General features: G+C 47.7%; 1 protein-coding gene across 4 annotated transcripts in view; it reads right to left on the reverse strand.

The window, feature by feature from the left end:
- INF2 (inverted formin 2) overlaps nucleotides 1–27,483 on the reverse strand; it is a 93,155-nt gene that overhangs the window by 46,015 nt on the left and 19,657 nt on the right. For 3 of the 4 annotated variants that reach the window (XM_083167807.1, XM_083167805.1, XM_083167804.1), the window contains exons 2-3: nucleotides 9,222–9,627; nucleotides 3,558–3,673 (exon numbers count right to left, since the gene is read on the reverse strand). In XM_083167807.1, the coding sequence (XP_083023933.1) occupies nucleotides 3,558–3,673; nucleotides 9,222–9,627 (522 nt within the window). Of the gene's footprint in view, nucleotides 1–3,557; nucleotides 3,674–9,221; nucleotides 9,628–17,174; nucleotides 17,284–27,483 lie in introns of those variants that run through there. The other variant, XM_083167806.1, reaches the window with a different exon arrangement.

Consider the following 27,483-nt stretch of genomic DNA (forward strand, 5'->3'; position numbering starts at 1 on the left):
CCTTTTGACTCTGTCGACCTTTTCACTGTTGACCTTTGGACCTTGTCGACCTTTGGACCCGGTCGACCATTAGTGATCAGTCAGGGCCAGTGTCCTCACAAGAGAACACTAGCCTTGACAGATGACTGGGCAGCGCTGTGTGCTGAGTGATCCTGAGTGATCCTGAGTGATCTACATTGCTCAGATCGCTCAGCAGCATCGTGTGTAGGCCCGTTTACATGTGACTGCAGATAATATATATGTTATCATTACAAATATTAAAGGTGCCGTGAAAACGATCCACCCACGGGTAACACTGAACGATACTGTTCAGTGCCGTCATCGGGACCCTCGCCCAATACTGACGGTATCATCAGATTGGTCTGCATGTACAGACAATTGGGCTTCTCATTAACGATCCGCAGGGGCACGCATCCTTAACAATATAGTGGGTACACATGTATGACATGCACACTTATATTGTTAATGATATCATGCATATCGTTCATTAAAATTGGACAGTGTGTACACTTTAGGAAAAGGTAAAAACAGTCCTTATTTTTTTATCAAATAGTTGTGATTTGGGAAGATCCAAATAGGGTTCTATGAGACTTCATAACCTACTAGGTAAAAGCCCGTCAAAAGGACGGCTTCTGCAATGTACTTTCACTTTGAGCTGTGACAGTTTTTAATTTCTCTTTGAGCTGTGACAGTTTTTGGCCCACAAACTCTCCACCCCACAACCAGTCCCTATCTGCGCCTGCCTCCAATCTCAGTCTTCACAGATCCCTCTCTTCATATGCAGATCAGTGTCTGACATATTAGTCCATTGAGTGGCCTCTAGTGGTAGGTGGTGGTACTTCACCTCATAGGAGGTGAGGAGTAATTTGCTTATTATATATAGATAATTGTAAAAATGTGGCATAACCACAGAGCGTTCTATAACTAGTAGAACTATAAATGAGACAAGTAAGATACATCACTCAGAGTAGATGCAAGACTTGTTGGTGCCCCAGGCAAAAGCTTCAGACTCCCTCCTCACACCCCCCCACCCCCCTGCCAAAAGTGTGACTGTGACCCCTGCAGAGACGTATATATCGTCAATAAACTTAATCTTGTCATTCCAGCTTGTTGTAGCATGAAAGGTAATGTATTTGATATTGCTAAATATGCTCCCAATTGTTGCTTGCGCTAGGTTGAGTCTGCTGCGCCCCGCAGATGCCGACGCCCAGGCCCCCACAGCTGCAGAATGCCAGAAACGGCCCTGGCACCACTTTACTACAATGCTGATCATTCTTCCTTATTTATTTACATTTCATGAAAATGTGTGACCGGGATTTTGCGCAACCAGCTCACTGCGACTCTCCTTTCTGTTCCTATAGCGCCTTCTGAAACCTGGCGGAGGTTTTGTACAGTGGAAGTTGCTCCATTTTATTGTCTGGTATTGTGCAGTATTGCTAAATCTTTTTATATTATGGAGGGGGTTATACAAATCTGAACCTGATTTGGATGAGTCAGTGCCTGTTTTATACAGAACAGTATTAGCAACCACGTTTCTGAACCTAGAGTTGCCCTTTAACCCTTTCAGGTCCAACGTCTAGTCAGGCTCAACAGCCCTAGCACTAGGAGCAGATCCAACGGTGATCCACTTTAAAATAAGAACATTAACATCGTTCAACATTCAATGTAGACCATTTTTGAATAAAAAAAAAAAAATTAAATTAATGATAACAATTAAACCAGACAGTTTGAATTAAAAACTACTGTATGCAAGTGATATATGCACTTTAAAAGAGCATTATACATATGGTAAATCATTACGTCACAGCACAAGTGTATAAACCATTACTCCTAATTCTACATAACTTCTGCCAAGAAGCTGCTCCCTGGTTGGTCAGAATTCTCTCATTGAATAGCTCAGGTTACTTAATCTAGACAAAAGACTCAAAGGGCCATTTTACCATATGGGCATACTGGGCAGCAGGGCTGCCGACAGGGGGGTGCCGTGGGTACAGATGTCCCAGGCCCCGGCCTCTGGAGGTGCCCTGAGCTGCCCACAGTGGCATGGCACCACCCTCCCACACAACGCCTCCCCCACCCAGGGGCCCCACAGCCAGTCACGCACAATACACAGCAGCCTGCAGAGCGCCGAGTCTAGGATACAGAGGGGCTCGGCGCTCTGCAGGCTGCACTGTGCAGTGTGCGCTCCCAACCGTCCGTGAAGAAGGGAGATGCCGCACCGCCACTGCTGGTAAGTAATGGTAATTGGGGGGGGGGGGGGGGGTAGGGGGAGGCAGGATCTGTGCGGTTGGGCACGTGTATTTAGCCGCTGTGCCGCTGGGGGCATGTAACTCGCAGGGAGCTGCAGGCGGAAGAATGGAGGGGCAATCATTTTAAAAAATCCATTCAAAAGAACAGGCGAGGCTGAGAGAGCTCTTTTGAATGTCCTGCCCACCGCTGCCACCTACCTGGGATACAGAGTGGGGAGAGCACCTCTACTGCCCGGCGCTTCCGGCTCTGCAGATAGGTATGTGCCAGTGAAGCGGAACTGCTGTTACACACTACGGACCGTATCGGATGCGATACATTGCTGACAGCTGCACATATAGATGGAGCGCATCTCTACGGGCTGGTGGGGGCTGGCAGCCGCCACTAGGAATGTGCATCCCCTTCCAACTGAGCTCTCGGATGCCTCCCCTATGATTCCCGTACCCCACCTAACCCTGCCCGTCTTCCTGAAGCGGTGAAAGGCAGGATTTCCACTGGGACACGCGTGTGTGTGAGACGCGCGCGCATCCCAGTCAGATGGAGCACCTCTCCACCGGCATTTACCAGCGGGGGCATTCTGTCAATTCCCGGCGTTGCATGAGAGGTGCTCCATCTGTATGCCTTATCTTATGTACAGCCTGTCCGACTTCCGATCCGAAACGCACAGTACCGCACATCACATCAGATATCACACACACGCGATTTGGGCCAATTTCACCCAATGTCTCGGTCCAATCTGCTGGAGTCGGGTGAAAATCGGGCCCAAATCGCATAGTGTATGGGGGCCTAAACAGATCGATGGTGTGTTTTTTTGAATGATTGTGTTTTCAAATGTATGTCCATGTACGGTATGTGGCCGATAGGTCAACAGGGTCGAAGTCAACCATTGGACTAACAACCCATACCCAGATATTTAGAGACTCCAGTGAATTGCTTTGTCCAGGGACTACAGTGCTGTTAAGACCCCTCTAGTGTGACACAACAACCCACGGCTAATTAAAACTGTCCATATACATTCTGAGCAGTTACTATACCTGCTAACCTTCCATCTCGTTAGGCCAGGGGGGTGGAAATTGGGACTGCCCTGCCTAATAGGGGACATTTGGGAGGTATAAATAAAACATTTTGAATTTTTCTTATTTTTAAATGCTATTTAAGTACACGTTCGTTTTTCAGACAGCCACTTGAATGAGTGACACTAATGAAATGTCATACAAAGAATTCATATGTTTTCTAATTAATAACAAGCCAGCAGGAAAGCGGAAGCGATCGGAGGGTCTGACTGATAATCCATCTACTGAATTATTTACCTTATAGTGATCAAGTGCATCCAGAGCCAATATATGCCCCTCCGGGGAGTAGATGCACAGGGCTGCAATTAACTCGAACACTTGCTTCTTCACCATCACGTTCGATGTGTCCAGAGCTGGAACAGAAATATACAAAGACATGACAGTCACACAATGGAGCAGAGGTCATCCTTGGAAAGAGAAGGTTTCATGGTCACTGAACATTTTTTATCAAAACCAGATCATGGAATCATTACTTTTTCCATATACCATGTGAAACAGGTACACCTTACTGGAATACTAAATGTCTTATCTTCTATATTATTCATGTTGATGTGGTAAGAAGATCAGTTTGGCGCTTTCTATGGTAATCATGAATATAATCATGGGTGTAACTATAGTGGAGGCTGGGGGCACAATTGCTTCGGGGCACATAGCCTTATTTTCATTTTCAGTGATAGGAGTGTGTAGTGCATGCTATAATGGTAAGGGGACACTTAATGTGGCATAATTTGATCTGGTGGCGTGGCCACTGTAATGTGTCCAGGGGGGGGGGGGGGGTTTTCTGGTTGCCCGGAAACCCCCCTCCTCTTGGCAAGTGCCTTAAAATTAGGACAACAATAGCACTTTTATATAATATGATCAATAGAGCTGCCACCACATCATGCAGTGTAAGGGACAGAGCGGAGCTGCTGCACATGCCCAGTGTACCAGCTTATTCTACCATACTGTAAGCCCTGAAACATCGCAATGGACCAGAGAGCAGCTGCTAGGAGGAAGAGACAGGAGCCTTACCAAGAAATGAGAGACTGTGAGCTTTATTTATTTAATTAGTTTAAAGGATTCCTGACCACTTATCTTATTTAAATGTGTGAAACAGCCTATACTATAGACCAGCTGTAGTGTTAAATATTAATACTGTATTCCATACAGTATCCAGTGTATAAAAAGACCAATTTTCAGGGCTGTTACCGCTCCCCCGTACTCCTGTACTTACATCAATTGCATTAGCAAACACATTCCCTCCCATGGCAGCAAAGGGATTCGGGTGGCAGGAGGGGCGGCCGTTTGGCGGGGTGGCGATAAAGTGCTTCGCTAGGCAGCGAATGTAGTCTGCCTAGCGAGTCAATCTGAATCAGGCCCTTAGTCCTGAGAATACCACACACACAGAGGCTCTTACTTCATAATGCCAATCATTTCGGGAATAAAGGGCCAATTAAATATTTAGATATGTTTTTCCAAGGAAACCCCAACTGAAAACGCTACCCGTTAAAAGTCATTCCTGTCATTAAAACAGCGGGAGTCAAAATACGGAAGCACATTGCATACAGTGTCAGTAACGTGAGACACAGGTTGAGTCTCCTATATTCAAAATGCTTGGGACCAGAAGAATTCGGGATATTAGTTTTCCCCGTCTTTTGCAATATTTGCATATCATAGTGATATATCTTTGGGGGGTGTGACCCAAGAATAAACACAGAATTTATTAAGGTTTCATATGTACCTTATACACATAGCCTGAAGGTGATATTATAAATTATGTTGTGAATTAAACAAAGTTTGTATTCTTTGAACCTTTAGAAAGCAAAGGTTTTATGCTGAAAAAAAAAAAATCCATATTTGGGAATATTCCATATTTAGAGACTTTGGATATGGGAGAATCAACCTGTATATTGATTGGATGACCAGTAGAACTAGGGTTACCACTAGTCCGGGATTACTCCGGACAGTCCGGTAATTGACACCGGCGTCCGGAGTCCGGAAGGGTGGCTGTCCCGGACTATACATAGTCCGGGAATTGATCTCACCCCCGCCTGGCAGCGGCCAGCGGCACCGCCGATTACTGTAGGCAGCCATCACAGTGTGACTGTGTGAGTGTCACATTTAGTGACACTCACATGACGCCACGAGACATACCATACCAACTGAAGAAGGAAGATGGAGGGAGCGGCCGCGGGGCGGTGACACACGTCGGGAACCGACCTGTCCTCTTCTACCCATTGACGCTCACTTGGAGGACGAGGGAGGCGGGACACAGACTTGTAAGTGTCACTGTGACAGGTCTGACTCCTCCCCAGCTCCTCCTGTGGGCAGCAGCTGCGGCGCGACACACACCAGCGGCCCGCCTGATAGAGTGTGACACGTGAGTGCTGCTGAGGCTGCCTGTGTCGGACTCAGTGAGTTATTGTGGGCTTGTGGCACCGCGCAGCACTGGCATCTTTCAGTAGTTATGATATGGGCTGTATTTACTAAGCAATGGACTTTTCTAGACCAGCTATTTTTGCTTGTAATATTTAAATAGTAATTGTAACATCAGGCAGACACTGTGAGGATGTGATGAAGTCCACTGCTTAGTAAATATACTGTACCCACCTTTTTACTGTGTTTTTTAGGCAACAGTACTTATTACTTAACAATGTTTATTTTCTCCCATTTTATGTTTTATGGACCTAAATTAATAGCTAAATCATGTATAAGTTTATATAGAGTATTTTAATTAATTGAACTGGGAAAACTGCTCTAAAAGACCTATTGGGATCATTTATATCAGTGCTGACATACTAGTAGTCAGAAGAACAGCGTCAATCCAGATCATTCCTGTGCTAGTATCCTACAGCCTCTGAAAGTTCTCATAGTGGGGTATGGGTAAAAACCGGACCAGGACAAGACCCCCAGACCAGACCTCAAAATCTGTAGTCCGGAGCTTGTAGCATCTGGTCCGGGGTTGTCCTGTCTGGGGGTGTCCTGTCTGGGTGGGCTGCCTGTGACACCTGTCACCAGGGAGTGGAGGAGGGGGAGAATAAAGCCTCCCTGTATGGTCCGGGCATGTACCAAAAACCGGACGGTCCGGACCACCCGGGGAGGCTGCAATCTCCACTTCCCCATGTCCCTGATGATAGCTATCACAGGACCCCCCCCGGACAAGACACCCTCCCCGGACCGGACACTACAAGCCCCGGACTGCAGATTTTGATGTCTGGTCCGGCGGTCCGGGTCCGGTTTTTACATAGTCCCCTCATAGTGTCCTTTTCAGTAAGGAGACATTTATCTGCTCTTAGGGTCAGTTTATATGATATCTGGATGATCAGTCAGTAGGTCAACACCACATAGTCCACATAATCAAAAGTAGGGTTACCATCCGGGATTACTCTGGACAATCCAGTAATTAAAACTGGTGTCTGGAGTCCGGATGGTGTTCCCGGACTATACAATGTCTGGGCCAGCTCTTTCCAGGGTATGTATATGGCGCAGAAGGCGGAAGCTCCCCAAGGACACTGGGTCAGGGGAGCTGCACTTGTGATCCAGCGGTCCTCTTCCCTCCCGGCGCCATTTGAATTTTGGGTGGCTGCCACTGTGACATCAGGCTGGCTGCTTCCTGTCTGTGTCCAGTGGCAACCACTGCCAGTTCCAGGGTGCCTGTGCCCTGCCAGCTGCCCTACAGAGCAGACTGAGACTGCTAGTAAGTGGGCACTAGCCGGGGAAGTACATCTTGCAGTGTGTAGTGCTACCTGCCCTAGAGGCTACAGCCCAGGGTGGCTGTGTGAGTCTGAGGCTGCCCTGTTCCCAGCGTGCTGAACCGCGTAATGTAACTTGCAATGTAAATGTCAGACCTGCTGTACGTTCTCTGCTCAGCTGCCTGCTGCTGTCACCCTCACCTCCCCTGTGGTAGCAAGCATCTCACTCCCCTTGGCAATGAGCATGCAATAACGTGTAATGGGCATTCTGGTATGTGGTATAATATGGGTGTGTGACGTGTAATAGTCATTATGGTGCAAATTTTTGGTGCGCGCCTTGGCCGCGCACTGTCCATTTTGTCCTTATTTTCTTTCTAAATTTTACACTCATGGCATAACGTGTAATGGGCATCACGATGTGTGGCATAATGGGCATCAGTGCGTGGCATAACGTGTAATGGGGGGCATTGCAGTGTGTGATGTGACGTAATGTGTATGTGGCATTACCATGTGCGAAATCAAGAATAAATTTGAAGCAAATGTAAAAAAAAAAAAACTAAAGAGATCAAGGGGCGTGGCTGGAGGCGGGTCAATGGGTGGGCTGTGGGTGTGTCGAGGGGCGGGTCATTGTCCGGGAATCGCTCAACACAAAGGTGGTAACCCTAAGTAGAACAGATAACCAATGATCATTCATTCAGTAGGATTGCTATATTTTTGAAAGGTAAATTGGTACTTCTGTAGTTTCACGGTGCCGGAAGTGCAGAGGCTTGCGTGCCGCTCTAGCTATGAAACTTGGCAGCCTGCCAGAGGCTCTGATTAACCGTGCGCGTGCCGCTCTAGCTCAGACAGAGTGTGCTCGCGCCGCTCTAGCTGTATTGACAGCTACGTAAACAGCGTATAGCTGCATTGACAGCGTAGCGCAGGGCAGCAGCAGCGCGCTGCCCAGGCGCTGAGATGTCACTGTGGTACTTGTAGTTCCACAGTGAAATAGGCAGCGCCTGGGCAGCGCTGACAACGGGGGCAAGTGGAGACACCCGGGCACAACGCTGACGTGCCGGGGCTTCTAAACTGTACGCGAGATTTAGACGCAACTGCGTCTGAATCTCGAGTCACATAGATAGCCGCTAAGAAGCCGGAAAGCCTGGATTCAGACGCTAAAGCGTTAGAATACAGCCGCCTTGCAAGCCGGTGGCCCTAGGAGAACACTATTGAAACCCACCCTCAGTGCCACTAGTGGACGCCACAGCTGTGGACCGTGTAAATCCCACTATCCACGCCCACCCGAAGCGTGGTGAGCGCAGCGAGCCCCGCGAGGGGCGGCGGTACGTGTCCTACGACCTTTTCATACCCCCACTATCCACGTCGGCGTGGAGTTGAGAATAGATTAGTGTGGCGAGCGCAGCGAGCCACCGAGCCCGAAGCGTGGCGAGCACAGTGAGCCCCGCGAGGGGACGCGGATACCTTCACAGCTATCCGCCTCCCTCGCGGGCTTCACATGTGTCGGCGTCTGCTCGCCACGCTTCGGGCTCGGTGCGTGGCGAGCGGACGCTGACACCTGTGAAGCCCGCGAGGGGACGCGGATAGCTGTGAAGGTATCCGTGTCCCCTCGCCACACTAATCTATTCTCAACTCCACGCCGACGTGGATAGTGGGGGTATAAAAAGGTCGTAGGACGCTTCGGGTGGGCGTGGATAGTGAGGCTGATTCAGGAACACATTCACCTCAGTGTCTCATACAGGGCTACTGCTGACTGACTGACTGACTGACTACGCAAACTGCTTAGCTCTCTGACTGACTACGTAACGCTGTCCGCGCGCGTCTAAGCCGAAGTGCTGGGAGTGTGAATTGAGACGCTAAAAGCGTCTCAAAACGGAATATAAGTTAGCGTCTACATTCGGGACACCCCCTGTGGTAGCGGTGTGCCGGGGTGTGTGATTTATAAGCCCCGTTTAGCCCTGTTTGTCTCCTTTTTACACTTCATTACATTTCAACTAGAGTGGCACCCGCACAGCGCTACGCTACATCACGTTACACTATAACACTTTAGCTAGAGCGGCACGCGAGCCTCTGGCAGGCTGCCAAGTTTCTGTTACTTCCGGCGCCGTGAAACTACAGAAGTACCGGTAAATTAATATTCTGTTCCTTTGTAACTAATTACTTTATCCCTTGTGTGATAAAGGCCATTGATAAAAAAAGAACATGAACGTATTACTCAACCAGGTGTCCTCACCTTGAGAAAGTTTTCGGACGTAACCTTCATTATTGACAATATACTCAATTCCCTTATGGGAGTTCATTAATGTTCGGACGCAGTTGATGCAGGTGAGTTGAAGGAGAGCATCGGAAATCCTGGCGACTCCACGTCCGGAGAGCCTGTCCAAGGCCTCCAGTAGAAGATCCAAGCCGCTGAGCTCTAAGAATTGTACCATCCAGTTGTCATCACTGCTCTCAAGCCTCTTCTTGAGGCCAGAGTAGTTGACCACCGATGGGATTTGTAAGAGACGGATACAAAGCTCGGGGTCTGCATTCTCCAAGTTGGCCTCACTCTGGTCAGGCTCTGGAGGTCCTAGTTTCTCCTTCAGGGTAGCCCATTTTTTATGGGCTCCTTCTTTGCTTGACATTTTCTTCAACTTTTCCTGCAAAAAAATACAAACAATATATTTATATAAATAAACTTCGCAAATGTGTGCAAAAATAGGCAAATTGCACTGTGATCTGGATTTGTATTGTGTGTTGACCTCTTTGACCACTTTGACTAAATAAATTTCGACCTTTTGACTGTTGACCCTATTATGAATGTAACAAACCGCACAGTAAGAAAACGTCCAGTAACAATTGTACATTTTCTGTACTGGTACTTGCAGGAGACGGAAATACATCTGTTTAGAAACATACAAGTCACCCCGCTGATTCACAGAGTACTAACTTGGCACCAAGATACGAATCGCATTAAAGTCACTACATCAAAAATGTTATTAAAGGAAAGCAAAAAAAGACAGTACTGTATAATATGTTTTGATACAGAGATTTATAGTCATTTATTAAGATGTTGAGCAATTCTTTATTATTGAATGCTCACTTCTAAAGGATTCTAGATGTTCTACATATGCAGACAGTAATCATTTCTATTGGCAGCCACTGTCATGCCCACGGGAACATCCAGCCGCACCCCCACTATACATGACAAGTATGTGAATACAGAAAATGCTAAATATGCAGAAGCAAACTACTTTTATGTGTTCTGACAGTAGTTGTTGGCATTGACGTGGGAAAGGAAGGAAGTTCTGATTAGCTTCTGCACAATGGGTATGTTAGATATTAGTCACTTGATGCCAGCACAGCAGGGTAGAACAGACCATAAGAATGGATGACTGAATAAGAATGTAGTGTAGAGTTGCAGACATTCCGGCTTCTCTCCTCGGGGGAGGGCAGATGGCTTGGTGCAGCATGAGGCGGGTGTGATGTCTCCAAGGGGCGTGGCACTTGGGGAGCTCAGGACAGGAAGCCACATGTGCACCCCTGCTCCACTCCAACCCAAGTTCATAACATGCCACACAGCAGTGGTTCCCTTAACTCTCAGCTGCCCCAGAACACACAACAGAGGGGTGTGGTTCTGTAATAGGGGGCTGTCCAGGGAGGGGGGGGGGGAGCGTGGAGATGCATTTGCATCATTGTGGCCACACCCAGCTTTAAAATACTCATTACTGGTATTGTAGAGTTGAGGTTGAGTCTAGGATGATGCAATTTAGAGTGAATTGCATCATTGCCCCGCTCACTTTGCCTCCATGAGGGGAGGTGGCCTGGGCAGAGCGGTGGGGAGAGTATACAGGGCCAGGCCACATTTTTTAGCACCCTAGACAAAACCTCAGGTTATTGTTCCCATCACCATCCAAACACCTTCATTTTGTGATAGTCAGACCCAGGGGCCCCCACAGATTCTGAGCCCCTAGGAGGCTGCCTTACGGTACAGTCGGCCCTGAGGGTATTTTTGAAAAGTAGGCTGGGAAATTTACTAAGATGGGAGTTCTCTTTCACATGGGATGTTGCTAAGGGCAACCAATCAAAATCTACTATTTATTTAGCACCTTCTAGAAGATAATAGATAGTATCTGATTGTTTGCCCATAGCAACATCCCATCTTAGTAAATTCCCCCCCTTACTACACTTTTATATTACTGTCCTAGTACAAGAGTAATAAATACTAGGCGTGGCACTGGCATTGGTTACCAGCTGAGGTGGGCAGCTCTGTCATGTCTCAAACCTTTGGTTTTATTATGAACTATGAGGTTATTACTTATTCATCTTTGCTATAAAACATAATAATTTACTCAATAAACAAAGAGACTGCAATAAACCAACAAGACGGTGATTCAGCAGGAATCATAAAACATACACGGAAGCCAATCCAGATCCACAAATCCCCGCTCAGAGTGCTTGTTTTAGGAAAAGTGCTGCATTCAGAGGGTTCTACTGAACAGACGGGATACACTAGGACTACAAGTGTATTAGCCGGGTGCCTAATTAGCATACGTACGCAGGCGTAGGGTAAGCTAAGCTGCCTGCGTAGTCCAACGGCTGCCTAGCGTAGTTAGCGTAGTGACTCTGCGGCAGCCCAACGGCTGCCTAGCGTAGTGACTCTGCGGCAGCCCGGCTCTGTCCCCGGCATCCATGGCTCTGTCCCCGGAGTCCATGCCAAGCCTAATGAGTGCCTCTCACACAGCGCCCTTGCGCTGGCGGACGCTGACGGAGAGAGGATCATGCAGGCGCAGGTGAAGAGGCGCTCCAGCTGTCTGAGGCGCAGGTGCGTCTCAGACGCTCCTGCGTCTCAGTAACTATTAGCACGTGCACCTCATGCATAAAGGGGTATAATGGCGCAAGTGCATCCTATGCACAATAAAGGCATTTTCAAACCCCCACTATCCACGTCAGCCCGAAGCGTTGCGAGCGCACTGTGCCCCGCGAGGGGACGTGCTATGTGTCCTCCCGACCTGTTCATACCCCCACTATCCATGTCGGCGTGGAGTTGATTGTATAAAGTGTGGCGAGTGCAGCGAGCCACCGAGCCCGAAGCATGGCGAACGGATGCGGAACACATGTGAAGTAATCCGCGTTGGCTCACCACTCTTCGGGCTCGTGGCTTGCCACACTTCAGAAAATCAACTCCACGCCGACGTGGATAGTGGGGGTATGAACGGGTCGGGAGGACGCGTAACACATCCGCTCGCCACGCTTTGGTCTGGCGTGGATAGTGGGGTTGTTTCAGGAACACATTCACACCTGCCTCCTCCTCCTCCTCTTTGGCAAGCTGAACATTGTCACAGGTTCTGCAGCCATTACACTGTCACTACACCTTCAGCTATGACAGGGACGCTGACTGTCTGACTACGCTGATTCTGACAGGGACACTCGCGGGAACACTGCACTACTTCTGACTGACTACGCTGGCTCTGACTGACTACAATAACTGCGCTGGCCGCGGGAACACTACGTTGATTCTGACAGGGACGCTTGCGGGAACACTGCACTACTTCTGACTGACTACACTGGCTCTGACTGACTACAATAACTGCGCTGGCCGCGGGAACACTACGCTGATTCTGACAGGGAGGCTCGCAGGAACACTGCGCTACTTCTGACTGACTACGCTGGCTCTGACTGACTACACTAACTGCGCTGGCCGCGGGAACACTACGCTGATTCTGACAGGGACGCTCGCAGGAACACTGCGCTACTTTTGACTGACTACGCTGGCTCTGACTGACTACACTAACTGCGCTGGCCGCGGGAACACTACGCTGATTCTGACAGGGACGCTCGCAGGAACACTGCGCTACTTCTGACTGACTACGCTGGCTCTGACTGACTACAATAACTGCGCTGGCCACGGGAACACTACATTGATTCTGACAGGGACGCTCGCGGGAACACTGCGCTACTTCTGGCTGACTACGCTGGCTCTGACTGACTACAATAACTGCGCTGGCCGCGGGAACACTACGCTGATTCTGACAGGGATGCTCGCAGGAACACTGTGCTACTTCTGACTGACTACGCTGGTTCTGACTGACTACGCTAACTGCACTGGCTCTGACTGACTACGCTAACTACGCTGGCCGCGGGAACACTACGCTGATTCTGACAGGGACGCTCGCGGAACACTGCGCTACTTCTGACTGACTACGCTGGTTCTGACTGACTACAATAACTGCGCTGGCCACGGGAACACTACGTTGATTCTGACAGGGACGCTCGCGGAACACTGCACTACTTCTGACTGACTACGCTGGCTCTGACTGACTACAATAACTGCGCTGGCCGTGGGAACACTACGCTGATTCTGACAGGGACGCTCGCGGAACACTGCGCTACTTCTGACTGACTACGCTGGCTCTGACTGACTACAATAACTGCGCTGGCCACGGGAACACTACGCTGATTCTGACAGGGACGCTCGCGGAACACTGCACTACTTCTGACTGACTACGCTGGCTCTGACTGACTACAATAACTGCGCTGGCCGTGGGAACACTACGCTGATTCTGACAGGGACGCTCGCGGGAACACTGCACTACTTCTGACTGACTACGCTGGCTCTGACTGACTACAATAACTGCGCTGGCCGCAGGAACACTACGCTGATTCTGACAGGGACGCTCGCAGGAACACTGTGCTACTTCTGACTGACTACACTGGCTCTGACTGACTACAATAACTGCGCTGGCCACGGGAACACTACGTTGATTCTGACAGGGACGCTCGCAGGAACACTGTGTTACTTCTGACTGACTACGCTGGCTCTGACTGACTACAATAACAGCGCTGGCCACGGGAACACTACGTTGATTCTGACAGGGACGCTCGCAGGAACACTGTGTTACTTCTGACTGACTACGCTGGCTCTGACTGACTACAATAACTGCGCTGGCCACGGGAACACTACGCTGATTCTGACAGGGACGCTCGCAGGAACACTGTGCTACTTCTGACTGACTACGCTGGCTCTGACTGACTACAATAACTGCGCTGGCCGCGGGAACACTACGCTGATTCTAAAAGGGACGCTCGCGGGAACACTGTGCTACTTCTGACTGACTACGCTGGCTCTGACTGACTACAATAACTGCGCTGGCCACGGGAACACTACGTTGATTCTGACAGGGACGCTCGCAGGAACACTGTGCTACTTCTGACTGACTACGCTTGCTCTGACTGACTACAATAACTGCGCTGGCCGCGGGAACACTACGCTGATTCTGACAGGGACGCTCGCAGGAACACTGCGCTACTTCTGACTGACTACGCTGGCTCTGACTGACTACAATAACTGCGCTGGCCGCGGGAACACTACGCTGATTCTGACAGGGACGCTCGCAGGAACACTGCGCTACTTCTGACTGACTACGCTGGCTCTGACTGACTACAATAACTGCGCTGGCCGCGGGAACACTACGCTGGCTCTGACTGACTACGCTAACTGCACTGGCTCTGACTGACTACGCTAACTGCACTGGCTCTGACTGACTACGCTAACTACGCTGGCCACGGGAACACTACGCTGATTCTGACAGCGCCACTACGCTAACTATGTACCGGGCACCCGGCTAATACACAAGTACCCATTAGGTAGACAAACATTGGGTCGACACCACTAGGTTGACATGACTGAAGGTCGGCATGGGGATAGGTCAACAGGGTCATTAGGTCGACTTGGGGTTCTTGTGAACATGTGAGTACAGGCGGTATTTCATGCCCTACCATCCACCAGGTCATGTGTCGTGCATCGTAACCGAAGCATGGTGAGGGCAGTGAGCCATGCGGGGGACACGGTGCACTTTTTTTAGGGTCCATGTTGACATTCAGGTCACAAAAAAAACCATATCGGACTTTTGACTGTTAATCTTCTCCATGTCGACCTAACCCCATGTCGACCTAGTTGCTGTCTATCCAATGATCCATTCCTGTACAGACAGATGTAATCCCCCCCCCCCCCCCAGTAAGGTGAGCAAGTCCCCCACAATCCCCCAGCCTTCCGCAGGACTGGATGACGTGAATCGTGTCATGGTGGCCCCCCTCTCCCGCAGTGTACAATCCCTGTAACACTGGCATTTCACAGGGGGGGGGCAAGGCCATGATGATGTTGAGCTCCACCTCTGGCCCCACCCCTTTTGCAGCACACCCGCCGGCCCTGCCTCCTCTAGCTGGCTGCCCTCTCCCAGAGAGGACAGCCTAAAAGTAGGCAACCCTGTCTTTAAAATGCCCCCTTCACATCACATAAATAACCCAAGTCGACCAACCTGGCATTTTGTCCTGGGTTATAAGAAGGGTTAAACCTGCTTCACCTCCTGTATAATGAATGACCCGGGTTTAATCTTAAAGGTCCAACCCAGGTTTGCGATGTGAAAGGGATATACGGTCTCTTTCACACCGCACCTCGGACCCGGGATATTGCTGGGTTTGCTTACGTAACCACCTGGGTTGAAGAGCAGTGTGAAAGCAATTCAACCCGGGTTATAAGGGTTAAACTCGGGTGGCCATCTGTACAATGGGGGACCTTGGTTTATTTTAAATGCACTGGACCCACGTCGGACACGGCTTTGCGATGTGAAAGCGGCATTAGTGTTGCTTGGTATGCGATACATGTCAATAGTTGGTCATTTCATGTTTTGCCCACTAGGGGCAGTCTTTGATTACAGTCTGTGGTATATATTTTCTTTACCTTTAACCTTCATTATATATAACTATAGTATAAAGAAAAGAGGTAAGATAACCTACAGCTACTGTATGTGGTCAATAAAACGTGTTTACAGAAACAAGAAGTGAAAGTAACCTCCTTTAAACCAGGGATGCGGGGGGGGGGGGGTGGGGGGTGGTGCGGTGCACTTCCAACTGTGTCCATGTCGACTGTGTCGACATTCGGGTCCAAAAACATGTTGACCTTCCGACCTGTCGCCCTAACTCATGTCGACCTAACGATGTGTCGACCTAAACCCATGTCAACCTTGTTCCCCGTCAAACTTGACACCTGTCGACCTTCACCCATGTCGATCCTGCCACCTGTCGACCTAAGTGCTGTCGACAATGCGATCCACATCCGAATGCTATTTGGTTCAGACCGACAAATGAACATGTTATTGTGTTGACAGTGACGCATAGCACCTGCCCACTATCCTGCAACATCCATGAAAGTGGGTGCAATGGGGGAGTAACGGCGTGATTCATGCTGAGCCTCACCACCGTAGCCACGCGCCCTGGTTTACAAAGCTAGTAATCTGGGCACCCGGAAAGTCATATGTGTGTGATTGCCTCCAGTGTCTGCCCACAGCACATACTGGTAAATTAACTGGCAGAATTACTGTGTGTGTAATGTGTATGTTGGGAATTTAGGACATTATTCAGGACCATTCGCAGTGGCCCGACCGTTCGCACAGGGCCGAAGTTTTCTCAGTACGCATGCGCATTTCGGGTTGTTGCCAAAATTTTAAAAAGCCCTTTTGTATCACACAGAGACCTGGGTCTTCGCTATGACGCTCCTCAGTCCAGCCAATCAGCTGCTGTTATGTGTTTGAAAAATGACAGTTGGCTGATTGGCCGAAGCACCATTTATCCTACATGAGTTTAAATGGCTAAAACTCATTGACAAATGGGCCCCAGAACATGAGAGAGTTTCAGTAGTAAAATGCTAGCAGTCAGTAAATCTTTGCAACATGGTCAGTCAAAAACTCAATTTCCGTGCTCATGCACCATCTGCCACATCTCCGAAAACTAAAACATGAGCACGTAGGATTGGTTTTAGCCAACTGGTAATTTTCCATTGGGACAAACATGCACTTGTGAGTCACCTGTGATTAGGAAATGGAATTCTCCTGGACAATGAGCCTTGTCAGCATTCCCCTAATTACCAGACTCATTGCCCAGTCTTGCAGGTAAGTAAAGTATAACAACTGGCACATTGTTGGCCTCTATGGCACGTGTAGATATCGAAAATGAAATGACATTTATCTAAATGAGTATTGTATCCTTTGTATATACATGTAGATGTATATATCAGCTCTTACCCTCCCCTGGGAACATCAGATATTTAGAACAGAATAGACAGTTAATAAATCAGCTTTCTTCATGGAATGAGATTTAGGATTTGACACTTTGTTTTGGGTGGAGGTAGAAGTCATAGTCTATAACTCACCTTAGTAGTTTCTATTGCGTTGTGCGAGTTTTGGAGTTTGGAAGGTAAAGAAAACCTGCTGTATATCCCAAAACCAGTCACTACCCCTCAGGAGTCCTGCAAATCCAATAGCATTGACTAAAGGATGTAGCTGAAATCAGCATTTATTTAAAGAGCCCTGTATAACAAGGGAGGTGCACTCAGAGGGTGCTATTAATAATTAACTGCTGTACAGTAACTTGGCTGTAATCTACTGCGCTGTAATTGTTACAGATAAGGGTTATATAGAATGGGATTTGTATTAATGCCATGCAACATTAATTAAAGTGCTTAAGTTAAAGAGAAATATAGATCGGATATGTTGTGCCATAAATACATTATCTACAATATGTGGGTGGTGTGGTGACGTTGTGGTTAGCATTGTTGTCTTGTGCCACAGAGTCCATAGGTTTGATTCCAACCAATGCTATGTGTGTGGGGTTTGTATGGTCTCTCTGCGATTGGATCTGTTTCCGCCCACATACTGGTAGGTTGATTTGCTAACCAAGGAATATATCCTTATTGTATGTGTGTGCCCATGTGGCAGGGAAAATAGATTGTAAGCTTTCACTTTACTTTGGAGCCGACATGTGCCGACAGGAGGTATTTCATGCCCTACCATCCACTAGGGTGTGGAGGGAGAATAGAATAGTGTGCCAAACATAGCAAGGCACCGTGCCCAGAGCATGGCGACTACATCGGTGCACCGATACGGTGCCCATGTCGACATTTGGGACAAAAAAATGTGAAAAACCCATGTCAACCTTTTGACTGTCCCATTGTCGACGTAATGTGATGACCTTTTTGACCCTGTCAACCAGAGCCGGCCTTAGGCATAGGCAAACTAGGCAATCGCCTAGGGCATTTGGAATGCCTAGGGGCATCAGCAGCTTCTGCTGATTAAAATGATATGCAGCATGTCTATATTCTGTGTGTGAGTGAGGCTGTATCTGCATATGAAATAGTGTATTCATGGAAATCACTGTAACATAGCATTCTGTATGCAGGTACAGCCACAGTCGCATACAGAATATATTTATGCCACATATCATTTTAATCATCGGAAGCTCCTTGTGTGTCCTGGTCACATAACAATGCAAATAAGACGAATTTTCAGCAAAAAATGCACCCAACGTTAGCAGAACTGGCCTGGAGCTGCATGGCCTATTAAGTCAAGATGTATGAGGAAACATCTGTATCCAAGCAGAGGCAGAGGTCACAGTGTTAGCGGCTGTGTGAGTGCTGTCTGTGGGTGGGTTGGTTGTGCAATAGTGTTCGGCATATGTGTAAGGGGCATTCTGTGTGTCATGTATAAATGCATTAATAATGTGCGACATATGTGTAACAGGCATTATGTGTGTCATGTGTATAAGGGCATTAATAATGTGCGACATGTGTAACAGGTATTATGTGTGTCATGTGTATAAGGGCATTAATAATGTGCAACATATGTGCAATGGGAATTATGTGTGTCATGTGTATAAGGGCCTTAATAATGGGCAACATATGTGTAAGGGGCATTATGTGTGTCATTATGTGTATGAAGGGCATTAATAAAGGTTGGCATAATTGTAAGGGGCATTATGGTTATAAGGACATTAATAATGTGTGTCATGTGTAAGGGGAATTACTGTGTGGTATTATCAGGGGTGCAGAGAGAAAGGGTCAGGGGGTACAAATTACCCAGGCCAAAGTCTGATGGAAGGGCCCAGTGGGGCCCCGGGCCCCCTCCCCTTAAGTGACAGCAGCAGCTGCAGCTCTTCTCCTCTGCCCAGCACACACTGCTTTGTGCTGGGTTGCAGTGTGGCCATGGAGGTGCTTAAAATACAATATTTTCTCAGGATTTTTTTCTATGGGTATAATGTGAAAAATGTGAGGAGTAATGTACATAAGGTAAAGTGGTACTACTGTGTGATGTAACGTGAAAAAGGGACACCATCGCATTATATAATATGGATAAAGTGGCACTACTGTGTGGCATAATTTGAATTGGGGGTACTATTGTGTGGCCATGCCCCTTCCCAGCAAGAACACACCCCTGTTTTGGCTGCGCACCTAATGTGTGCACTATTTCTATTTAAAATATTGCGGGTAGGAGCACCAAAATGATGACTTCTATGATGAAGGTTGATGGTGCTGGGAAAGGGGAGCTGGGATAGTGGCGGTTCTAGGGGGCACCAGCCAAAATCTTGCCTAGGGCGTCATTTAGGCTAGGGCCGGCTCTGCTGTCAACCATAGCCATGTCAACCTTTTTCATTTGTTGACATTAGCCCCGTCGGCCTTAATTTGGTCGACCCAATGACCCATCCCTCTATAGAAACCCATCAGAGGATCCAAAAATACAAGAGAAAGAAAAGTATGTCACTTTGTGGTGCACCAGGAGACATGAATTAAAATGTAACCTTTATTGGTTAGATCTTTAAAAAAGTTGCGAAACATAGACATACATTAACAAACATGAAACACGGACAGTGTGTTAAAAGAGGATAAACATCCTCACTCAGTTTGGCCCAACCCTATATAATCCCTGTATGTGTATTTGTTGTACTAGCTAGAGCCTCAGTTTTGCAACAATAGTATCAATTCAATCAGTGGGAAAATAACTGTTTGCTCATAAATAAGGTTGCCTGCGGGCACATGAATTGTGGGGACAATGAACCTCGGTATGTAAGCGGCAACATGTCCCAGTGTTACTCGATATAATGTGGATGTACTACCGCATTTACTGTAATGCCTAATGCAGACAGAGTCTCCTCCATGTGGTCAGTGTCTGGTAAGAACTGCAACTTCTTAACCAGCCCACTGCACCGCTACTAGGATGGAGAAATGAGTCTTGCGGCAGCTGCCGGCTGTGGAGCGGAGGTGACTGGGGCGTGTATAATACAGCGCCACCCATCCTACTTATGCCCAGGAATCAGAGAGTCGCGATGTGGACGTCACACGCTGCGTCTTTGTATGAGTGGACCCAGTGGGGACTGGCGACCGCTCCGACCTATCAATTTTACGCTAGTACAGATCAAAATACAATATCAATGGGGAAGGGAAGAAGGGAGGGCGCACACTGGGTATCGGTCGGCGTACGCTTCGCAAAGGAGCTTCCTCGGGACCAGGCAACTTTTTTAAAGATCTACCCAATAAAGGTTACATTTTAATTAATGTCTCTTGGTGCACCACAAAGTGACACACAGTGGGAGCCACTGCCATCTATCTCTATAATAGGATTAAGTGAGTAATTGGATTACTCTGCTAATCCCCTACTCTATTGTTCTATGTATTGTATTGCAGTTGAGAACAATAGGATAGCCATGGTGAGCCACAATGAGCCATGGCCTAAGGAAGATAGATGAGATGGGCTCCTTTTCTTTCTCTTGTATTTTCAAATTAACGGATGTCCAGTGGTAGCACACCCTCCCATGTGATGCTAAATGAACAAATTAATAAAACAAAGTATTTGAGGGTCCTCCTGATTATCCGAATTCTTCCATATACCTGTGCGACTCCCTACTCCTTCTCTCTTTTTTCCATCAGAGGATCCACTGGTAGTTATGCATTTGTGTATATAATGCACCCCGAGAAAATATAGAATTGGCACTGTCCCTGTTATATGTGAATAATATGATTCATTACTCCAAAGTAGGGATGGCCATCAGTGCAGTCGCCATCGATGACGATTCTGCAACCAGCCATCGATAATCTTAAACTATCTGATGGATAACCATCGATAGCTTTAGCTATCGATGGTCATCCATGATCTTTGACTGAATGGCCCGCACCATGTCTCTCTTCTAATGTGAGACATACAGTAGCAAGAAGCCTGTCGGTACTTATGAGTTATCTGGGCGCCCGATTTTTTGATTGTATGCCTTAAGTTAAGGCATACAATCAGATGCGATGCGATGCGATATCGCATCGCATCGCATCGCATGCGACCATCGGATGCGATGACCCGATTTTTCCATAGGAATCAATGTTAAAATGGACTGAGTCCATTTTAACATGGAATTCAATGGGAAAAAGGGGTCCTTTTCATACCCCTACTATCCAAGTGGGCATGGAGTTGGATATAAACCTGTGGCGAGCGAAGCGAGCCCCGCGAGGGGACGGTATTCTGTGTCCCCTCGCGGGGCTCGCTACGCTCGCCACGCTTCGGGCTCGGTGGCTCGCTACGCTCGCCACAGGTTTATATCCAACTCCATGCCCACTTGGATAGTAGGGGTATGAAAAGGACCCCTTTTTCCCATTGAATTCCATGTTAAAATGGACTCAGTCCATTTTAACATTGATTCCTATGGAAAAATCGGGTCATCGCATCGCATCGCATCCGATGGTCGCATGCGATGCGATGCGATGTGCCCGATCCGACCCGATTTGGAAATCGGGCGCCCAGATAACTCACAAGTACCAGCCTGTCTTCTAGATTATGAGTTTAGGCGGGACATGCTGGAACATGTAGTTCCCCTGCAGCCATACTGCATAGTTTGCCTATCTTTGCTTAGTTATATCATAGTAGATTGAGAAACGATAGACCTCAGAAAACAATGAAAATAATGTTCATTAACCGTAATATTGTGTCTTGTATGAATTACTGTGATGTGTGAGGACTTGGAATGTGACTTTATAAGATGCAGCGCTGCAATGGTAAAATACTTATATTGGGTGTGTCCTGTACCTGCATTTTAATGAGACTGACATATGTGAGTTCTGTAATTAAAGCACCAGAACACTGGAAATGAGCTGTTAAAGTTGGGAGATTTTTGTTTTTGTTTTAAATACTGCCACTTCAATTCCAGCTGAGCCCATACCCTATTATAAATCAAAATTCTGACCCCTGGTGGGCCCCACTGCCTAGGCGCCCAGAGATTAATATCCAGCATGCTGGATAAATCTATAGTGGCCGGTATAGCGGCCAGTGTTCTCTCCGGAGGAGTGCTGGACGGGGTCCCAACAGTCAGGATCCTGACAGGCATTTACCCGACGTCGGGATCCCGACTGTGAAAACACCAACAGCCGGGTTCCCGAAGGCCACCGGCTATTTTCCCTCGTGGGGGTCCACGACCCCCATAGAGGGAGAATAGAATAGGTGGCTCGCACAGCGATCCACCGCGCCCGCAGCATGGCAAGCGCAGCGAACCCGCAAGGGGCTTAGTTGCGCTCACCATGCTGTCTGGGTCCGGATCCCGACGTTGGGCTAATGACTGTCAGGATCCCGACTGTCGGACCCCTGTACCACACCCCTCCGGAGAACACTGGCCCTGACAGATCGCTCAGCAAACAGCGCTGATGCATCTCCCTGTGTGTAGGCCCCTTTAGCCTGCAATTGAGTACTGTAAGAATAATATAGTAATATATTATTTGGCGTTTTGTAGTGCTTACATGGGTTGCTAAGATAAAAAAAATAAATGTCACAAGGTATTATAAAAACATTAAATGGGCTGCCGGTTTAAATTAACGATGACAATAAGCATAAATGTGCTGCTAGTTTGACGCTGACTTGTAACAAGATGGATTTATATAGCATAAATCAGGGTTGCCTACCCTCCCAGAGTGGCCGGGGGGCTCCCGAAAATTGGGTCCCCCTCCTGGCTCCCCAGAATGGTGAGTAACCCTCCCAGATTCTGAGATCCCCGATCGTGGCGTCCCCCCCCCCCCCACGCAATCCGTGGGTCTCAGAGGAGGAGGAGGGGTCGGGGCTAAAATATCAAGTGCATCATTTTGATGATGTCACGCTCAAGCACCCTTGTGCTAGATAAATAAGCAGATGCTGATTGGATACGATGGAAAACATCTCCACTTCTAAAAGTAAATATAGATTATTTTTAGAGAAGGTCATTTACTAGCACGTGTACCTTGGTTGCCAAAACACCTTGCAAAACATTCCTCGCCATGTACACTAACTGATTTCATGGAGGAACAATCCACTTTAGGTAGAATACACACACATGGGCTGATTCTCACTTGTGAGTAACACAAAATAACTTTGCACCTGGAACAAATCCTGCTGCGCTGCAGGTGGGGCAGATGTTAAGGTACTTGTGTAGTTCCACGGCGCCAGTGTGGCGCCGTGCTACTTCCGGGTTTTACACTCACCACAAACTATGTAAAATAAAGTAACTTAACTCCATGCCAACATGGATAGTTCATACACCCACTATCCATGTTGGCATGGAGTTGATTTTAGATAGGGTAGCGAGCCACTGAGCCCGCAGCGTGGGCGAGTGAAGCGAGCCCCGCAAGGGGACCCAGACGCACGGCGCCATGTTGGCGCCGTGAAACTACACAAGTACCGATGTGAAATGTGCAGAGACTGTTATATTTGTGAGGGGTTTATCCAAACTGAAATCTAAGGTGCAGTGTAAAAATAAAGCTATCCATTATGTTTGTCCATAGGTTCTTTCCCTATCGAAGCTTGTTTAAGCTGGGACTATCGATGGCTAGAAACTATTTTAGCATCTACTATTGATGATCAGGGCCGCCACTAGTATTTGTGGGGCCCGGGACTGACCCAGGCCCCCAGCGGCAACCCCCCCTTGCACGCGCCGGCACCCCGCCTCTCCCTACCCCCCCAATAACTATTACTTACCAGCGATGATGGCGGTGCAACATCTCCCAGGCTCAAGCAGCGGCAGTGCAGCATCTTCTCCCTCCTTCATGTCGGGAGTCGGGACTCGGAGCACTCACTGCACAGTGCAGCCTGCAGTGTGCCGAGCCACACTGTATCCTAGGCTCGGCGCTCTGCCGGCTGCACTGTGTATTGTGCATGCCTGGCCGCTGTGTGGGGGATGCATTGTGTGGGTGCGGGGGGGGGGGGGGGGGTGCCACTGCGGGCAGCTGCCCGGGCCCCTCCAGAGGCCGGGGCCCAGGACAGCTGTACCCCTGGCATCCCCCTGTCGGCGGCCCTGTTGATGGTTTTTGCTATCAAACAGCTTAGATCCCGCGGTAACTGGCTGCGGAGGACCTCAACTGCACTGGTTGATATTTATTTTGCTTGTGGAAGCGCAGGTCAGCAGCAGCAGCAATACCGCTATTAGACCGAAAAAGTGAGCAGGACTGGCCTATCCTATTCCTGGCACAGTGGCACAGCACACAGCTACCGTCGATGGTGGGGAATCATCTGGTTCCAGCCATCTATGGCAAAATGAGTTACCATTGGCTATAGGCCATCAATGATCGATGGTCATCACTATTGTCCAGAATTTTAGGCTACATGCAAAAACAGTCCATATTTACCCTGCATGCATAAAATCAATATATTTGCCCCCTTGCACGGTAAAGTAACTTTTTGTTTTTGCTTTGCTTCCAACTTGGAATCAATTAAATTCTTTATTTTCACTACAATAACATCAGATGCGAATGCAATGAATCAGCCCCACTATGTACAGATCAGTAGCGTGACAGAGTTGGGGTTTGTTTTTTTAGGGTATTTTCCTGCTCACATCTCTTGCAGCTTTTTAAGGGAGGACAGGAAGGGGTTGGGTGTGGCCTGCTGTTTACCCTAAAGAGGGGCACAACCAAGCAGAGGTAGCGCCTATAGGTTGGGTAATCAGCAGCACCTGTGATCTCCTGATATAAGTGTTTCCAGGGCAAATGGTAAATGCTCTTGATGATGGATTAGCTGCCCAAGTGATAGGCCGGGGAGTGGGCTATGGTAAGGACCACCGAAGCATTTGCAAGAGTCTTTTCTATGCTGGGATTGCCTATATGCAGCTGCCTGTAACTACGCTTGCCTATGAAATTAATCTGGTATGCTGTGACCTGCTTATTAAAATAAAGATCAAAGTCTTTGTTTGAATCCCAGTGTATATGATCCATTTGACACTATATATATATATTATGATTTTATTTTTAATAACTGGATTTTATTTCATTTATTTGCTGGTGGTTACATCACACATGCTTGTAAAACAAGACGAATCCTGACAAGTACAGTAAATGGCATCTTGCATCTGCTGCTGTACTTTAATTAGATTGCCTGTTTGTGCCAGTACATTTGCAGGGAACCTGTCAGCAATCTTGGATAAATCCTGCCTTAGTCAGTCATCTTTCCCAAGAGTATAACATTGCACGTACGCCCCTTGAACATGTCTGATCCACATGTTTTATTGTTTCAATCCACAAGCACCGGTTTTGTCTATTGCATTGACCATAAATAATTTGGGTTGGTCTTGAAACTCCAACCCCTGCAAGTGTCCCACATGTAATAGGATGGTAGGGAGCCGTCCCAATTACATCTATTACACATTACCCACGGAACCTCACCGGTACATGTGTTACAATGATGCCATCACATGATCACACCCAGTAGCATCAAAACAATTATGGAGCCACCACATCCTGCTCGTTGTCAGGGGTTCTGTTCTACCGTCCTGCACCCTCTGGCAGCCATAGCCACTGGGTCTGTCATTCCTAGAACCTTTTAAAATGTCCCTCCAAAATGGACGCTGCCACCTCTAGCGTCCTTATTAATTGTCTTCTCTGAGGTGGCGGACATTTTGGGAGGGCCATTTTCAATGGGTGGCAGGCATGCTGGGACGGTTGTGTATAAATCCCCTTAGTCTAAAGGGATAGGATGAGATGTCATGTGAGGGCAGAAATTGTTTTATGCCTTACAACGTATTTGATTTTGTATGTAATATAGGTTTGTGTAGGTTACTTTCTATTATTGCAGCTGCCATGGACCCTCTCGGTTATATCTAATACATATTACCTTGAGAAGCTCACTGTTACATCTGTTACATATTACCCTGGTAACCTGGCCTCACTGTTACATCTGTTACATATTACCCTGGGTACTTCACCATTATATATAGAGTATTTCTGTAATATATTTGAGATTTGTTCCTGAATATGGGATGTACTAAAGAAAGATTACAGTAAAACCTATGTTTTATGGGCTTTAATTTCATTCTTTAATGTACTAAGGGCCTTATTCTAGTTCACTCTTTCTGACAAAATTCTTCTTAGATGGACAAAACCAGTGCACTGCAGGTGGGGCAGATGTTACTTGTGCAGAGAGAATTAGATTTGGGTGGGGTTTTACTTCAAAGTAAGATCTAAATTGCAGTGTAAAAATAAAGCAGCCAGTATTTACCCTGCACATAAACAAAATAACTCACCCAAATCTAATTCTCTCTGCACATTTTATATCTGCCCAACCTGCAGTGCACATGGATTTGTCCATCTAAGAAGGATTTTGTCAGAAAGAGTGAACTAGAATAAGGCCCTAAAGCCCCACCCGGTGGGGCTTTGATGCGGAGGGTTAACCCCATAGAAGTCTACGGCTTCTCTCTGCGGATCCCTCCCAGCATGCACCGCCAGCTTCCCTGCGCATGTGCAGTGGGACTACTGGGTCACAGACCAGGGAGTCCAGGCAGTGGTGGAGATCGCAATGGGCAGGTCTTATCGGGAGAGCTGCCCTTTTGTGTTTCTCATCGCATATGTCAATACATAAGCGATGGGCGGCGGGATGTACCGTCACTGGTTGGTATACAGTATTCGCTGGCTCACACTTGCAGGGGTGCACTGGGTTGGAGGTCCAAAGCCAACTCAAATTGGCTTTAAACAATCTATAAACATCTATAGATTGTAAGCTTGCGAGCAGGGCCCTCCTACCTTTTTGACTTGGAGTCTAAGTCTAATTTTTTTCCCTGAATTTCTCAATGAGATACTTTTGACCTAGGGGTGCTGTGGAACAAATTTCTTATTCTCTAGAATGCCATAACTCCAAAAAGTTTGGGAACCACTGGTGTAGAACATAAGAAGTGTGTGTGTGTGTGTGTGTGTGTGTGTGTGCTTGGCAGTGGCACAGCGCTACATTTACAGTCTGCTATACTATTGCTGAGGATTTAAACATATGTGAATACACATTGTACCTACCATAATAACATCCAAATAACCTTGACACTCCAACTGTTGTAGAACTACACATCCCAGCATGCCCTGCATCAGTTTTAGCATGGGCAAATAGTAAACTGTAGCAGGACATGCTGGGATGTGTAGTTCAACAACAGCTGGAGTGTCACGGTTAGCCATCACTGTCATACATCTTGGCCTAATGAAGAAACTCAGTTAACATATACTACATGCAACTGTGCCACATTGCTTCTCAATGGGAAATGTATTACCAGTTATTTATATAGTGCAGTGCTTCACGCACAATGGGCCTGATTCAGACCTGTATGTGTTGGAGAAAGTACGGGAGTCTGGTACAGGAGCGGTAACCACTCTGAATATTGGTCTTTTTATACACTGGATACTGTATGGAATACAGTGTTAATATGTAACACTACAGCTG

The sequence above is a fragment of the Crinia signifera genome, chromosome 12 (assembly GCF_055691185.1).
Source record: "Crinia signifera chromosome 12, ASM5569118v1, whole genome shotgun sequence".
Taxonomy (NCBI): domain Eukaryota; kingdom Metazoa; phylum Chordata; class Amphibia; order Anura; family Myobatrachidae; genus Crinia; species Crinia signifera.